Source organism: Musca domestica, unplaced genomic scaffold (genome assembly GCF_030504385.1).
Source record: "Musca domestica strain aabys unplaced genomic scaffold, Musca_domestica.polishedcontigs.V.1.1 8, whole genome shotgun sequence".
Taxonomy (NCBI): domain Eukaryota; kingdom Metazoa; phylum Arthropoda; class Insecta; order Diptera; family Muscidae; genus Musca; species Musca domestica.
In genome coordinates, this window is record NW_026712409.1 from 23,168,136 (window position 1) to 23,185,575 (window position 17,440).

The following is a 17,440-nucleotide window of genomic DNA, read 5'->3' on the forward strand; positions in this document are numbered from 1 at the left end:
TATTATTATTATTATTATTATTATTATTAGTATTATTATTATTATTATTATTATTATTATTATTATTATTATTATTATTATTATTATTATTATAATTATTGTTATTATTATTATTATTATTATTATTATTATTATTATTATTATTATTATTATTATTATTATTATGTATTATTATTATTATTATTATTATTATTATTATTATTATTATATTATTATTATTATATTATTATTATTATTATTATTATTATTATTATTATTATTATTATTATTATTATTATTATTATTATTGTTATTATTATTATTATTATTATTATTATTATTATTATTATTATTATTATTATTATTATTATTATTATTATTATTATTATTATATTATTATTATTATTATTATTATTATTATTATTATTATTATTATTATTATTATTATATTATTATTATTATTATTATATTATTATTATTATTATTATTATTATTATTATTATTATTATTATTATTATTATTATTTTATTATTATTATTATTATTATTATTATTATTATTATTATTATTATTATTATTATTATTATATTATTATTATTATTATTATTATTATTATTATTATTATTATTATTATTATTATTATTATTATTATTATTATTATTATTATATTATTATTATTATTATTATTATTATTATTATTATTATTATGATTATTATTATTATTATTATTATTATTATTATTATTATTATTATTATTATTATTATTATTATTATTATTATTATTATTATTATTATTATTATTAGTATTATTATTATTATTATTATTATTATTATTATTATTATTATTATTATTATTATTATTATTATTATTATTATTATTATTATTATTATTATTATTATTATTATTATTATTATTATTATTATTATTATTATTATTATTATATTATTATTATTATTATTACTATTACTACAATTACTATTTTGATTTGAATTCAAACTTTCTCAATTGAATTTTTTATTTGAATGTAAATTTCCAAATAATGTTTTTCAAAAACATTCTTACTCTACGTTCCTGCCTATGCATTCTCCCTAATATGTTGTAATGTCAAATGTGTATTACATATATTCCCGATAACATACAGGTATGCTTGCGTGCACTTGCACATAAACTCCCTGACATGGAATCCCGTGGAATATTCGCTAACCCACAGGAAACATGGCTGATGAAAACGAAATGAAAAATTCAACGTTTAGTTCATTCGAAGTCCTTAACCTGTTTAGAAGAATTTTTAAAATTTTGCATCGGATTGCTGAAATTCCTTCTCATACCAAAATGTTTTTAAAAACAAAACTCCTATGGCTTATAGTCCCATTCTATGTACTGGCCGTCGTGGATGAACTGCTCTACACGGAGGCCTATATGAACAGTGTACGCATCGAAGAGATACCCTTTGCCCTGACCATGCATCACAGCCGCAACCGAAGTCAGAGCGCCCTCCGCAGACCGTCGGAGGAGAGTCGTAACATCTATGCCCTCAAACGTGTCGACCAGCACAAAGGTTTTTTGAAGATTTTCAATATTCCCTGTAAGTGGATGTGGAAGCAAAGCATTTGGATTTCCATCTTTTCAATTATCTTCGTATACTCGTATATAGATATAATTTGCTTTTTTGCTGCCAAAGGCAAGTGGCCGTTTATACCGCCATTTATGCAAACGCAGGTTAATGCCGCTGCCAGGACATTTTTCAATCAGAATGATAGTTCGATTAAACAGTTCTGTCAGAAATGGATACAAATTAAAGAGTGTTTTCGTCCAATATTTTGTAAGTAGAAAAGAACATTTATGTGTGTATGTGTGTGTGTTACAATCGGTGTTGTGTTATAGTATAAGTTAGAATACTTAAAGTGCTTCAGAGTCATTTAAAAAGTCCACATTTAAAGAAGAGAGATTCTTAAATAAACAAGAAGACACATCTACAAAACGAACGCCCACCAAAGAACTTAGAATCTATAATAAAAGCTCTGAAAGCCATTAAAAAAAATCTTAAAAATTTTAGCTTTTAAAAAATCCTTAAAAAATCATGAATCACCACAATTTTCATTCTTGATAATTTTCAAATATTTGCGATTATTGATCTACAAATTCTTTAAAAATCTTTACAAATTTTTCAAATGATCTGAAAGTCCTATAATAATTATTAGTGAAATTTCCAATTTACAGGACATAAAAACCTTTTAATATTCATTTAAAAAATCCCCATTTTCCAAACAGTTAGCCCCTTAGAAAACAATTTTTATACCCTACAACACTATGTGTTGGGGGTATTGTAAGTTTGATTGGGCCAAAAATTATGTAACACCACGAAATATTCGTTTCCACACATAGGAAAGTATATATGGATCTTACTATCTCGCGGAGCTGAGTCGATCTAGCTATGTATTTCCGTCCGTCCGTCTGTCCATGTTAATTTGTAATCCCTCTACAGGTCGCAATTATGGCCCGAACTTCACGAAATTTAAAATGGAGGTGTTGCTAGGGTCAAAATAGAACCCTATTTATTTTGGAGATGATCGCAAAACTGAAAAAAATCCTGATTTTGCAGTTGCTCTACAGGTCGCAATTATAGACCAATCAAAGCGAAAGTTAGCATGGGACTAGAGCTTAGGGCTGGGCAAAAGCCTTCCAATTTTGATGGTCATCGGGTAATATTTATTGGGTGAAATAGGCCACAACATTTGTGTTAAATAAAAGTCAAATTTTCCATTAAACCGCGAATATTTTTAATCCCGGCGAAATTACAAATAGACGAACAGGAAAATTCTGATCGTTACGTAGATGCCGATAGTAAATATATCGGTTATATATAGCGAAATATATACTATGTGAATATACAAATGAAAGGGATATTAGTTAGAATGCTTCTACTTAAAGAATGGCCGATTTTGACAAATTTGGTCAATTCAGAATGCCCTTTTGGCATAAAAGTATAAAATCTAAAAAAATCGCAGAAAAATATGCCAATAATGATGTTAATATAGATTTTGTAGTATTTTGTGACATTTTGTATTTTTTCATATCTTTTATCGCATGCGATTTTTTCAATTTGACTTATAATGTTCTGTAATATTTTTTCACCTTACAACACAGGTTGGGGATATTATATAAGGTTGGGCTCAGAAGGGCAAAGTCCACACAAGGAGTTCCTTGTGGGTACTTTATACCTCGGCAGAGAATTGTCCATATACGTCCACGATATCGTATAGCCCCCATATAACGGTACCCCCCGATATTCGGTATTTTGAAGATTTTACCCTCATTTTTGATCGGAATTGTCTGAAAATCCACACAAGGAGTTCCTTGTAGGTCCACAATATCGTATAGCCCCCATATAACGGTACCCCCCGATATTCGGTATATCGATGATTTTACCCACATTTTTCAACGGAATTGTCTGAAAATCCACACAATGAGTTCCTTGTGCGTACTTTATACCTCGGCAGAGAATTATCTATATAGGTCAACAATATCGTATAGCCCCCATATAACGGTACCCCCCCCCCCCCCGATATTTGGTATTTTGATGATTTTACCCACATTTTTCAACGGAATTGTGTGAAAATCCACAAAAGGAGTCCCTTGTGTGCATTTTACCTCCTCAAAATGAAGTGTCTATATAGGTCCACGATATCGTATATCCCCCATATAACTGTAACCTCCGATATTCGGTATTTTGATGATGTTAGCCACGTTTTTCATTGGAATTGTCTTAAAATCAACACAAGTAGTTCCTTGTGAGTACTTCACCCCTGAGAGAGAATTGTCTATACAGGTCCACGGTATCGTATATCCCCCATATAACGGTACCTCCCGATATTCGGTATTTTATGATTTAACCCACATTTTTCATCGGAATTGTCTGAAAATTCACACAAGGAGTTCCTTGTGGGTACTTTATACCTCGGCAGAGAATTATCGATATAGATCCACGATATTGTATAGCCCTCATATAACGGTACCCCCGATATTCGGTATTTTGATGTTTTTAGCCATATTTTTCAACGGAATGGTCACAAGGGGTCCTTTGTACACAAGGGGTCCTTTGTGAGCACTTTACCCACCGACAGGGAATTCTCTATATAGGTTAACGATAACGTATAGCTCCCATATAACGGTACCCCGCGATATTCGGTATTTTGATGATTTTAGCCACATTTTCCAATCGTATTGTCTGAAAATCCTCCGTGTGTGGTACTTTACACGCAGACATAGATTTGTCTTTATAGGTCCACAATATCGTATATCCCCCATATTTCGGCACCTTCCTATATTAGATATTTTAAAGATTTTAAAAGAATTTTTATTGGATTTTATTTTTTTGAAAATTTTCTAATTCGTTCCAAATGGTGGAGGGTATTCAAAGTTCGGCCCGGCCGAACTTACTGCTTTTTTACTTGTTTTTTATTTAGATTGTTGCCTTTTTAATTTTCAAAGAGATGTTATTAAAAAATCCATGATTACAATTCTGAAAGTTATTCAAAAAACTATAAGCTTAAAAGTCTGTCAGAATATTGTTAAAAGTCCGAAGTTGTATTTCTAATAGTGTTTAAAAAATATATTAAAACCCAACAATTAATTGTTAAGGCTTAATTGGCCCTGCAAAGTAATATTAATTCACTGCGAATTAAATAAATTATTTGAAAAATATTAAAAAAAAAATTACAAAAATTATTTAAAAATGTTAATGCATTTTTATTTTCAATTTCAGCACCCACCACCACCCCGGTCAACTTGGAAGTGATTACCGTTTCACCGCAACGCTGCCAGTGTGCCAATCTCGTGTCCACTGAAGCTCCGGTGCCCGTTGTCTATTTCGATCGCGACCACATAGGCAATATCAGTGCCGAGACTATACGTAACACCATTGAATTCTTGGAGAATTTCTTGCCACCACCCACCAAGAAGAATAAGAGAAAGAATCGTGTTCGATCACGTTTGGATGAAATGGATATTGAATGAAGCATTTTGGGAAAATGCCTCAAAAAAACCATTCCATGCAATTTTATTAATGGACTTATAAAACTTAGCAAATATTTTGTGTGTGAGAAGATGTCTATGTTTGTGTGTGTGTGCGCGTTTAAAAACTAATACATACATTCGTAATTATTCATAAGATTAACTATTTTAGTTAAATTAAGTATAAAAAATCTTCTAAATAAATATATAAAAATATTATATATTTCTACTAAAATTACAAAAAAAAAAAAAAAAACAAAAAGAAGTTAACAACAAACTACCAAATTTTGGCATACTTTTTTTTTTTTTGGTTTCAATATCTATTGTGTCGTATTGATCCAAGACCATAAGTTGAAAGGAAAGAGATTTGTTTCCATAGGAGTTTCCATTTTGGTGCCTTAGCTATTGAACACCTGCTTGACTTCGTCCTCCTCCATCACTTCAACATTTATCCCTTATTATGTCATCCCAAAACTGCATTCGAGGTATATTGAATTTTTGCTCCAAGCTAACGCGATAGGAATCATTTCCAGCATTTTCAAATAAAACATAATCACAAATGGAATCATTCGAATCGTAAGGATATGTCTTTGCACTGCATCCCATGGAGGGGTAAGGTTTACTGGAAATGCAAAAAATAATTCATAAAAAATTAAATTCTTATTTATTTATTTTTAGCAAAACCTACAGATTTTTGGCGAATTCCACGAAATGTCTTACAAAATCCTTGCTGACTTGGGCATGTGTGGAATTCTTCTCGAAATCGGGAAAGAGCAGGGGCGACCGAAATAAATATATCAAATCATCGCAATGGACAACGCCATAATCGTAGGTGGTCACACCGCCCGAATAGATGGTACTAAACGAATGGGGTCCTTTATAATTGAAGTAGTAGAGAAACAGCGGGGCCTTGGCAGTGTTGACAGTACGAATATAGGTCTCAATGGTAGTATAGAACGGATGATGGAAACCACGATCAGTAACAACCTGTAACAATTAATACAAATTTTTATTATTTACATTTTTTTCATTAATACAATATACAATAAATGAGTAATATCCTTGAATGTTTTTGCATAAAATATGGACATTTTTAATTAAATATAATTTTATACGTTATAGAAAATACCTCCCAGACTTCATTTTGTCTTAAACTCTATAAAAAATACTAGTAATTGTCTTTAAATTGTTAATATTGTAATATTCTCCAAGATAATCGAATATATTTTAATATCAATGAAAACTGCTTTTACTATTGCAAAAAGTATTGCATACTTTTAGGCTAATAATTCATTAAGACTCAGCGCACGTGACGAGAAAATGTTTTAAATGAAAATGGGGTTAATTTAAAAATAATGTGTGTTTTTTACCTTCCACCATAGTATGGAGGGTATATTAAGTTTGTCATTCCGTTTGTAACACCACGAAATATACATTTTCGACCCCACAAAGTATATATATTCTTGATCGGCATAAAATTCTTTTAAAGCATAAAATTCTATTTAGTCACTCTAGCTTCCTAACGAATTGAAGTAGGTTGATAAAATTTTAATCAGATGTGTGTTTGTTCTGGAAGAATTTTGGTATTGAATATGGGCTATATAAGTCCACGTTTTGGTATAGCCACCATAAACAGTACCTCCCTTTTTTCGGTATTTTGATGATTTAGCGACATTATTCACGGAATTGTTTAAAATTTCGTATGTGAAGTTCGTAACAGGTACTACAGTCTGCGACAGAAAACTGAGTATGCTTGTCCATGTCTTCGTATGGGCGGCTAACGGTAGTTGAAAAAACTGCAACCAACTTCAGACTGCTGTCATTTCTATGCCACTCATCCGACATATGTTAAAATTATTACAGTGACAGCTCATTATATTCTTTACAATCATACAAAAGCATTTTGGTGAGAATTTCCAGGCAAAAGATTATTCTTGACGGAATTCAAGCGTGATAGTGTGAGCACTCCAAATGTGAATAAATCTTTTGTGTCTCGTACCATCGCTCGTTACCGTGACCGACGTAGACCGACGTCAAGGAAGTGGACGGAAGAAAGCAGCAACATCAGCAGAAATTATTCGAAAAGTAAAGAAGCGACTTGATCGAAAACCACGTTCCAGTGGCCGAAAAATATTGCATTCGGCAAATGTTGAAAAATGAGCTCGAGATAAAGCCAATAAAATTCCAAAAAGTGCAAGAAAATAAACTCAAAATAGCTAAAGAGTTGCTTCGCTTGACCGAAAGTTGAGAACTGCCGAATTTGGTTTTCTCCGATGAGAAAACATTCGTTGTCCAGCAGTTTGTAAACAAACAAAATGATCGTGTTTACTTGCCAAAGAGGTCAGCTTTAAATGTGCACGTTCGGTTGGCCACCATAACAGCCGATAGTCGCTCTCCACTCGTATTAATCGACCGTGGCATCAGAATAAATTCCAAATATTATCGCGAAAATTTTCTGAAGGGTGCGGCGAACATTTTGGCCGCAGACTTTGGACATTCCAATAGAGAATGGTTACAAAATGAGGTTCCTCGCTTCATTTCCAGCGCACAATGACCACCAAAATCTCCGGATACCAATCCGTTAGACTATTGTGTCTGGAGTATTTTGAAAAGCAAGGCTGCCACTAAAAAATACCAAAGTGTCGATCACCTTAAGCAAGCGCTTCACCGGGAATGGTTCCAAATACCGCAGAGCAACATTCGGGCAGCGTGTGACGGTTTCATTGGTTTCATTCGTTGGAAGGCCATAATTCGTGCCAAAGGTGACCAATTCGAATAAATCTAAATTTATTCTATAATTTGATGATATTTCCGATATTTTTTGCTTTCATTCAATAAAATTTAAAAAAAAATGTAAAAATTATGGCTTTTGACTTTGTTGCAGTTTTTTTACTCACCCTGTATATTCGGTATTTGGAATATCTTAGTGATATTATTTATCGGAATTGTTTCAAATTTCGTATTTGAAGTTTCTAATGGGTACTACAGTCTATGACAGAGAAATGCCTATGCAGACCCAGGTCTTCGCATAAACCCGTATATAACGGTAACGCTCTATATTCGGCATTTGATGATTGATTTTTAACAGTATTTTATTTAAAGTTCGTACCGCCCGGTCTACAGTGTCTTAGGCAATATTGCAGAAAAAAATACGAGAAATATTTTCTCTATCTCTAACAGGAGATTTGCTCAAAATTTCGAAATTAAACAAAACTAAATCATAAAAGTCCACGAGTATGTCTCTGAAATTAGTTATTAAATATACACAAATATACTTTTTATAAGTCTTCTAATAATTTTTCTAATAAAAAAAGAAAACTTTTAAAAGATGGTCTTTAAAATCGTGAATTTTTTTAATCAATTTCAGGAATTAAAAAAGAAAAACTTTGGAAAAAATATTATAAAAATACTGCATTTTTTTAATTTTTATAAAAATATTAAAGAAAAAACTATACCTTAATTTGAATTTTTTCATTCATTTTTATAGTGACGATGAGTACATACATACAAATTTAGTCTATATACCACCGACGTTGTCGGGAGGGCCTGCAATGTCTTTGTACAATAATATTTGAAAATCCACGTCTTGTGCTCTAAAAGTTCGAAAAAAAATAATAAAACCCTAAAAGTCCTTGAAAAAAATTATATTCAAAAAGTTCTCGTTTTTGGCTCTAATAACACTTGCAAAACTCTCTGATAATCTTTGAACAATAATATTTAAGAATCTATGCTTTGGCTCTAAGAGTCCTTAAAATGAATATTTAAAAAATCCACGTTCAAAACTCTGACCGGTCATGAAAAATAATATTTAAATATAGTTCCTAATTTCCATAAAAAGTTATATTTAAAAATCTCAGATATGTCTTCGTCTTGAAGGCTTTATGCCTTTAAATAACGTCTGGGTGTATTCCATATGTTTTTTATGAGATATCGCTAAATCGTCTACAAACCAAAGAGAACTCGAAGATTTCAAAAAAAAATCCTCCTCCGCTCTGCTTCTCTTAATGGTTCAGACAATATGAAATATCTGGCGTATACGTGCCCACCTTAAAATAACCAGACAATAACGTATTGATTTTAGACTGTGAATTTGGGTCTTTTGTGACGTATACTTTACGCATCGCCAAATTCGATACATTACTTATACGCCATGATAAACCTTTATTTCAACGAATTATATCCCGCATCTAGAGTTGTGTCAATGTTGTTCATAGTTCAGTACACCAGTTACCAGACGTATGAGTGATTTCATAAATTTTATATTACTCATACGCAGAGTTTTCAAACAAACGGAACTGGAAGTGGAACTTATGCGTTCAATCGAACTTGATTGGCACAACTCTATCCGTAGCCATTCATTATTTGTTTACTTTCGAAAAAAAAAACAATTCAATACTTACATCAACAAATCCCTGAGGTGTCAATTCATGCTGCCCATCGAAATACTCCCTGATGATGCTCTCCATTGAAAATTTCACACGTTCATCGTCAAACTCCGGTGGTAATTCTAAAAATTCCTCCAAAAGGTAATCAAAATTGTCATTGAATGTTTTTCTCAGCTCCTCCGATTCGAGTATGGCAACAGCACGTACGGCACCTTCCCCTGGCACCACACCCGTCATAAATGGCACAGCCTTATAATCACCTCTCTCGAATATATCAACCGGATTCTCAGTAAAGAAAGCATCTGGAGAATCGAAATTCTCCACAACTGGTCGATACAAAGTCAATGGATCCACATCCCAATATTTAATGGCATCAGCGGCACGCAACAGCGTTTCAGCATCTACAGCTCTCAGAGCTTTCAACAGTTTTGCTGTACTCAATTCGTGGGCATTTGTCACATTACAATGCCGTGCTGTTAGGCGGGCCAGTTCCAAAGCATTTGGCTGCAGCGCAAAGGGAACATTGGCGGTGCCACTCAAGGCAATTACCGCCTGAAATAGTCCTTCTGAATGTTTACTCAACATATGCATATGGGCCGATACCCCACCAGCACTTTGTCCAAACAGGGTTACCTTTTGGGGGTTACCACCAAAGGCCGCTATGTTCTTTTGCACCCACTTCAGAGCCAGTGTCTGATCTTTGAGACCGAAATTACCCGGCACAATTGCATCCTCGGTGGACAGAAAACCAAATACACCCAGGCGATAATTAAATGTTACCAAAATAACATCTTCCGTATCCATGAAGTATTCGGGACCCACAATTGCTGGATGCACCGAACCGGCAAACCAACCGCCCTGATGGATGTACACCATGACGGGTAGCTTGGTGTGATTTTCGTTGCTTTTCTGCGGGAATGGGGGGAAAATTTGTATTAAGAATGGTCATCTTTTTTGGATGACAAGTGAAAATAACTCACAATTGGCCTGTAGACATTCAGATAGAGGCAGTCCTCTGAACCACTCGATTGTGGATTTGGTATTAAATCATTCTTCTGTATGCAATCGGATTTGGGCTCAGTGGCATTAATCAAATCCCGTGTTGGAGGATAGGCCTTTGGATGCTGAAATAAGGAAAGAAAATAAAACGTCGAATAAGGGTACGGATTCATTTAAGAAAGACGCATCTATAGAAGGCCTGGAGACCTATTGAGACTATCCTATATTAAACAAGTTAATAGTAAAAAAAATTAAAACGTTCCGTATTTGAAAACAAAATTGAAATACTGTGAGAGAATATCAAGAAGATTCATTTTTAAAATATATTTAAGAAGTTCAAAGGGTTTTTAATAATTTGAACTTCAAGGTTACGAAAAGTTCTAAAATGGTATTAAACCACTAAAATGATACCATTTGGTATTAGGAGAGCTAAGAACATGGAATTTGGTATGAGAATCAAGGTTGGAAAGTTTATAAAAGAAGGTGATTTCCAAAATCAAAATGTGCACTAAATGTGCAAACTGTACGAAATGGTACCAAATAGTTGTAGTAAAATAGTTTGGGTTAGGCTAAATCAATGAAGCTGGAATTTTGAAATTTTGTATTGAGGTCCCTGTTGGTGGTAGGTTTGTGATAAAGAGGTGGTTTTGGAAATGTGTACTTCAAGTGCACGCAAAGTTCTATATAGTACTATTTTTATTACAATTTGGTATTGGGTGAAGAGATAGTGCTGGAATTCTGAAATTTTGTATTAGGGTCGCTGTCCATGTGTTGTTTGGATATATGGAGGTTATTTTGGGAATGTGTACCGTATTTGTACGATAAATGTTAAATGGTACTAAATTTAATATTGGGCGAAGAGATGGAGAAAAAATATATTGAGATTTCTGATTGTCTTTGAAATGTTGGCGGTCGTATGGAAATGCGTACTATATTTCTACGAACAGTACTAAATGGTACTAGATTTGGTATGTGGTGAAGGAATAGGGCTGGAATCCCGAAATTTGATATTGAGATCGCTGTTGCTATCTGGAATTGAGATATGGAGGTGGTTTTTGAAATATGTTCTATAATTGTACGAAAAGTACTAAAATGCACTTTATATGGTATTGTGTGGACTGGAATCCTCAAATTTGATGTTGAGGTCTCTGTTAGTATCTGGAATTGAGATATGGAGGTGTTTTTGGATATGTGTACTATAATTATACGAAAAGTACTAAATGGTACTAAATTTGGTATTGAGAGAAAAAATTCAGAAATTTGATATTAAGATAGATTAATGATTGTGTTTGAAATATGGCGTTGGAAATGTGTACGAAACGTACTAAATTTAGTATTTGGTGAAGGGATAGGACTGGAATTTTCAAATTTAATATTAAGGTCTATGTTTGTATCTGGAATTGAGATTTGGAGGGGTTTTTTGTGTGTACTACATTTGTACGAAATACACAAAGTAGTACTAATTTTGGTGTTGGTGTCTGGAATGAGGAGGTGTATATTGTTTTGGATATGCGTACTAAATGTTATTAAATTTGGTATTGGGTTTAGGGATAGAGCTTAAATTTGATATTGAGGTCAATGTTGGTCTCTAGGGCTCACATATAGAGACGTGGAAATAGTTTTGGACAGGAAATTTGGAAGCTGGTCAATTGTGCAATGGTTTTGCTAATATCCTCCATGGTGAATGATTTTTAAGAATTTTAAAAAATTTGAAAATCTGAAAATTTATTACTTTTTATGAAGTTCAAAGTTAGGAAGTTTTATTGAAGTTCTTTTTATGAGAACGAATCTAAAATTTTAGGGCAGAGTTTTCGCTGACGAAGTAACAAACGTTTATAACAAGTAAAAAAACATTAAGTTTGGCCGGGCCGAACTTTTAATAACTTCCACCTTAGGGTAAAGGAAACATTACAACCCATTATGACCCACAAATACCAATTTTTAGACATATTCGTGGGAAAATGTGGCAAGAATCATCAAAATACCAAATATCGGTAGGTACAGTTACATACAATGTGGACCTATACATACAATGTTTCCCCGCCGGAACTAGAACCCATTATGACCAAGAAATAACAATTTTTAGACACAGTATGATTAATTGTCTTTGAAACATAAAATTTATAAAAATTCCCGTTTTCTGATGGTCTTTAAAAAATATTTATTTAAAAAGTCACGGTTTTTAAACTGAATGTCCTTGAACTTCCATGACTAAAGTCCTGTTTATCATCGAAAAATTATTTCCATAGGTTTGCATAAATTCACAATGATACTCACACTAAATCTCAAATCACCAACCGGCGGCAGGGCATAGGGAATTCCCATGAATGCCTCAAAACTGTCTATCCGATATCCGGGCATTATTTTGCCTATCATACAGCCGGCAGACGGTGCACAGACCTTGGGCTGGGGTAATCTGTTCTTGTAACCTTCATCAACATGGCGATGATAGGCTGGGGCAGATGTTATAACCTGAGTAACGGTAAAAACCAAGGGTATTAGGGCAACCAGTAGACATTTGAAAAATAAATGCATCATTGTCCTCCAAGGGGAAAGTTGAAAACCTGCAAAAAGAAGAAAACAAAATATTTAAACAAAAAACAATAACAACAATCATTTATGGGTTATTAAAAACAACAAATATGCCAACATGCTGTGAAATGATTTATATTTGCCATGCCATGGAAATTTTAACACATTTAATTAATTGCCCGTTAAAAACAAAAACAAAACGAAACAGAACATAACAGCAATTAACAATTCATCTAATTAACATAATTAAATGTTAGCCTAATTTATATGCGATAAACAGATTAGCGTTAGCGACTAAGCGCCATCTATCTCCTCCCGAAGTGGAAGATGGTTGTGGCCGAAAACATTGTTGCGATTAAAGGTCGGATTATTCGATCGGTCATTGGTTGTTTGTTTTTGTTTTTGTTATGTTTTTCTATATATCACTCTAAACGCCATTACGTTTGGCATGATGTCAACATCTATTAAAACGACAATCACGTTCCATCGCTGTATGGAGTTTCATTTCGTTTCAATGGAAAAAAAGAGATCCGGTTTCTGGGTCCGCACATTTCAGATCATATCTATTTTTGGAATGACGCTAAATAGTGTGGTGCTAGTCACACATTTTGGCTATTGCGACAGTAGATCTAAATTTAGTTTTGTTAGGCGAATGCGTGTTTAACTAATTTATAATTGTTGTTGTAGATTTTTTGCTAATACCGGTGCGCAAATTCAATAGCCAATAACAAAGATCTCAATTTGTTGTGTGGTAGGTCAGTTTTCTAGTTACGCTTAACTCTTTTTTAATTCTCTTTAAGTCATGAGAAGACATAAGAGAATTTTGAGGGAGGCATATGGGATATTCAGTATTTAGAAAAAAAATAGATTTTAAAAAAATTACAAATATTGATTCTTAAAAAAAAAGTATTTTTAAAAAGTCCCCTATATATTAAATAGAAAAAAAAAACAAAAAAGTGTTAAGTTCGGCCGGGCCGAACTTTTGAAACCCTCCAATATGAGGTAAAAAAGCCTGTAAAAATAAAAAAAATCGAAATTAAATATTAGATCCACTTCCATTTTTAACCAGTGAAATCGGTTGGTAATAATTCTTCAAAATGCCCTAAAGTTCATGATGCCTTTCAAATGCCAAATTAAACAAATAAAAAAGCAGCTAAGTTCGAACGGGCCGAACTTTTAATACCCTCCACCATTTGGAAGGAACTAGAAAATTTAAAAAAAAAAAAACTGGAAGACGTAGCAAACTTCAAATACCAAATTTGATACAATTCCGGTGAATAATGTCGCTAAAATCATGAAAATACCGAATATCGGGAGGCTATACGAAGACGTGAACCTGCATACAAAAATATTTGTCAAAAGATGTATTAAATATGAAATTTGAAATAATTCCGGTAAATACTGTCGAACTTGAACTGCCTACTGGTAAACTATGCATGTATGCAAAATTTTAGCCTCAATTCGTTCGAAAGATAGCGTGATTACAACAGACAGACAGACAAGCGGACATCGCAAGAATTTTACGCTGATCCAGAATATATATACTTTGTAGAGTCTATTATAAACATTTCGAGGGGTTACAAACGGAATGACAAAGTGAATATACCCTCCATAGAATGATGAAGAGCTTAAAAAATGCGACTAAGATCACCAAATCACTAAATATTCGGAGGTACCGCCACATGGGTTACTAACAAGTGCCCATTACTTCATCAACGAAAAGACCACCTTAAAATTTTAGATTCATTCCAAACGCCCCTGTGCTCAGTTTGACAACTTTTTTATATTTTTCAAATTTTCTTTTTTCAGAAAGGAAAATAGAAAAATGTTTACCTTTTACACCAAAAAAGTCTTCAAGTTTTTTTTTTTTTTCATTTTGAAGTTTAGCGGGGAGGATATTAGTAAAACCATAAAACCATAGCACAATGGACCTATATCCAGTTTTTCTGTCCAAAACTACTTTAATGTCTCCATAGGGAAAACTTTAGAAACCAACCGCGACCTCAATATCAAATTTTGGAATTTCAGCTTTATCCCTTCACCCAATAACAAATTTAGTACCATTTAGTACCATTTCGAACAAATATAGTACCCATTTCCAGAACACCTTCCACATCTCAATCTCAAACACCAAGAGAGACCTCAATATCAAATTTGAGGATTCCAGCTCGACCCCCTCATCCAATAACAAATGTAGTACTTTTCAAAACAACTATAGAACATATTTATTTTAGCTCTATCCTTTCACCCAATACCAGTGTAGTACTTTTCGTACAATTATAGTGCACATTTCCAAAACCGCCTCCATATCTCAATTTCAGTTGGCCCACAGAGACCTCAATATCAAATTTGAAGATTCCAGCTCGATCCCCTCACCCAATACCAAATTTAGTACCACTTAACACATTTCGAACATTTATCATACACATTTCCAAAATCTCCTCCATACCTTGACTACACCAACAGTGACATCCATATAAAATTTCAGAATTTCAATTATATTATTTTATCCAGTGCCAAATTTAGTACTATTTAGTACTTTTCCAAATACCAACAATTCCAGATACCAACAGAGACATCAATATTAAATTTAAAGATTCCATATCTACCCCTTCACCCAATACTAAATTTAGAACCATTTAGAACTTTTCGGACAATTATAGTACACATTTCCAGTACCACCTAACAGACACCTTATTTCATGATTTCAGCTCAATTAATTCATCCAATACCAAATTTAGTACCATTTAGTATCTTTCCATACAAATATAGGACGCCTTTCCATGCCACCGCCAAATCTCAAACACAGTAAATCTCAACATCAAAAAATTAAATATTAAATTTCAGAATTTTTTCTCTAGCACTTCAACCAATACCAAATAGAGAACCGTATGGTACTTTGCGTACAATTATAGTACACATTTCCGAAACCACCTCCATATGTCCAGGATACACATAAATAGCGACCCTAATGGTAAATTTAAGATCAATCACTATCTGTTCACCCAATTCCAAATTGTACCAAACTTAGTACTTTTTAGTTCATTTTGTACAATCATAGTACATATTTCCAAAATCATCTCTTTATCACAGACCTATCACTAACAGGGCCCAATGCCATTTTTTTTTTCAAATTACCAGCTTCTTTCGTTCACCCAAATAGAAATTGTACCAAATTTAGTACCATTTAGTACAGTTCATACACATAGTAGACATTTCCAAAACCACCACCTTAGATCAATCCCATTTCCAAGAATTGATTACCATTACACCAAAATTTCAAGATTTTACCACAATCCGTTCACATAATACCAAATGGTACCATTTTTGAAGTACCAATTTGGAATTTTTAGTACCATTTTGGAACTTTTCGTAAACTTAAGGTTCGAATTGCCAAAAATCCTTTGGTACATCTTTCCTACACACCATCAGTGACTCTCATTTCAAATTCTAGCTCATTCCATTTGCCCAATACAAAATACTCAATTTTTAGTACCTTTTAGTACTTTTCGGAAATGTGTGAACGGTGGAACCCGTTGCAAACTCTATGAACCAAATATTAAACAATTCCGCTTGAAAATATGACTTAAATCATCGAAATACTATCAGTAGGTACAGTTAGATGGGGCTATAAGAAAACGTGAACCTAAATAGAATTTGTTCCACCACAGGAGGTAGAACCAGAATTGTTAACAATTTGGTTAGAAAATGTCATCTAAATCTTCAAAATACCGAATATTGGGAGGTACAGTTATATGGGGTCTATTAAAAACGTGGACCTATATAGACAAAACCTCGTCACTGGGGCTAGGACAATTCTGTTGTAAAATGTGATATAAATCGTCAACATATCGATTATCGTGAGGGGGTTATAAGAAAACGTGGACCTACATGGTCTATTTACAAACTCAAAATATCTACTTACAAAATGCACAATTAACCTTCATTTCCAATTTGTTCCATAGGTAACGTATATACTTTATTGGTTCTAACAGAAGTATTTCGAGGAGTTACAAATGGAATGCAAAATTAAGATACCCTTCATAAAAAAACACTATAGAGATGTTTTTTTAAAAAAATATTGTTAAAAACTTCACTCTTTAATATTTTTTCAAAAAATACCACCCTCTTTGTCCGTTCGAGAGAGCATAGCAATCATAATTTGGGTACACGTGCTACTAAAGGGGCTCGTATCTGGAACGCTGTTATGAATGTTGAAAACAAACACTTCACTGGATGAATATTCAATTATTGACGTCAATAAAATACGTCAAAAATAAAAATTCCCCTACTTCAAATTTATATATTTTTCAACATTTATGGGAAATTTATTTCTAAATATTCTCCATTAGATTTTAATTTTATTTGCTTTTTTTATAAACCAGAATTAAATAGCCTTAGAGCGGGCGAGATTAGAGAGAGAGAGAGTGGATTTTCTTCGATTCATTCAATTCAATGCAATGTCAATGGCGAACCCTGTATTCGCCATTGTCCAGGCAGACTTATCTAAACTCGCCCATGGATAATTTTAA

The 17,440-nt window shown here is 32.8% G+C and overlaps 2 protein-coding genes across 6 annotated transcripts in view; one reads left to right on the top strand and one right to left on the bottom strand.

The window, feature by feature from the left end:
* The first annotated feature begins 1,311 nt into the window (after window positions 1–1,311).
* On the top strand, window positions 1,312–5,206 carry LOC101898187 (uncharacterized). Its single transcript, XM_005181453.4, has 3 exons — window positions 1,312–1,564; window positions 1,634–1,801; window positions 4,745–5,206. The coding sequence occupies exons 1-3, from the start codon at window positions 1,312–1,314 to the stop codon at window positions 4,993–4,995; spliced, it is 672 nt and encodes a 223-aa protein (XP_005181510.1). The 3' UTR covers window positions 4,996–5,206.
* Window positions 5,207–5,279: 73 nt separating this feature from the next.
* Window positions 5,280–17,440, bottom strand: part of LOC101898361 (juvenile hormone esterase) — a 31,034-nt gene continuing 18,873 nt past the window's right edge. For all 5 annotated transcript variants that reach the window (XM_020036039.2, XM_011293358.3, XM_059130951.1 and 2 more), the window contains exons 2-6: window positions 12,654–12,940; window positions 10,358–10,501; window positions 9,393–10,286; window positions 5,681–5,979; window positions 5,280–5,614 (exon numbers count right to left, since the gene is read on the bottom strand). In XM_020036039.2, coding sequence (XP_019891598.1) covers window positions 5,434–5,614; window positions 5,681–5,979; window positions 9,393–10,286; window positions 10,358–10,501; window positions 12,654–12,940 — 1,805 coding nt within the window. In that variant the 3' untranslated portion in view covers window positions 5,280–5,433. The remainder of the gene's footprint in view (window positions 5,615–5,680; window positions 5,980–9,392; window positions 10,287–10,357; window positions 10,502–12,653; window positions 12,941–17,440) is intronic.

Coding starts and splice junctions, on each gene's coding strand:
- LOC101898187 (XM_005181453.4), top strand. CDS start 1,312: ATGTTTTTAAAAACAAAACTCCTATGGCTTATAGTCCCATTCTATGTA. Junction 1,565..1,633: donor GAAGATTTTCAATATTCCCT/GTAAGTGGATGT, acceptor ACTCGTATATAG/ATATAATTTGCTTTTTTGCT. Junction 1,802..4,744: donor GTGTTTTCGTCCAATATTTT/GTAAGTAGAAAA, acceptor TTTCAATTTCAG/CACCCACCACCACCCCGGTC.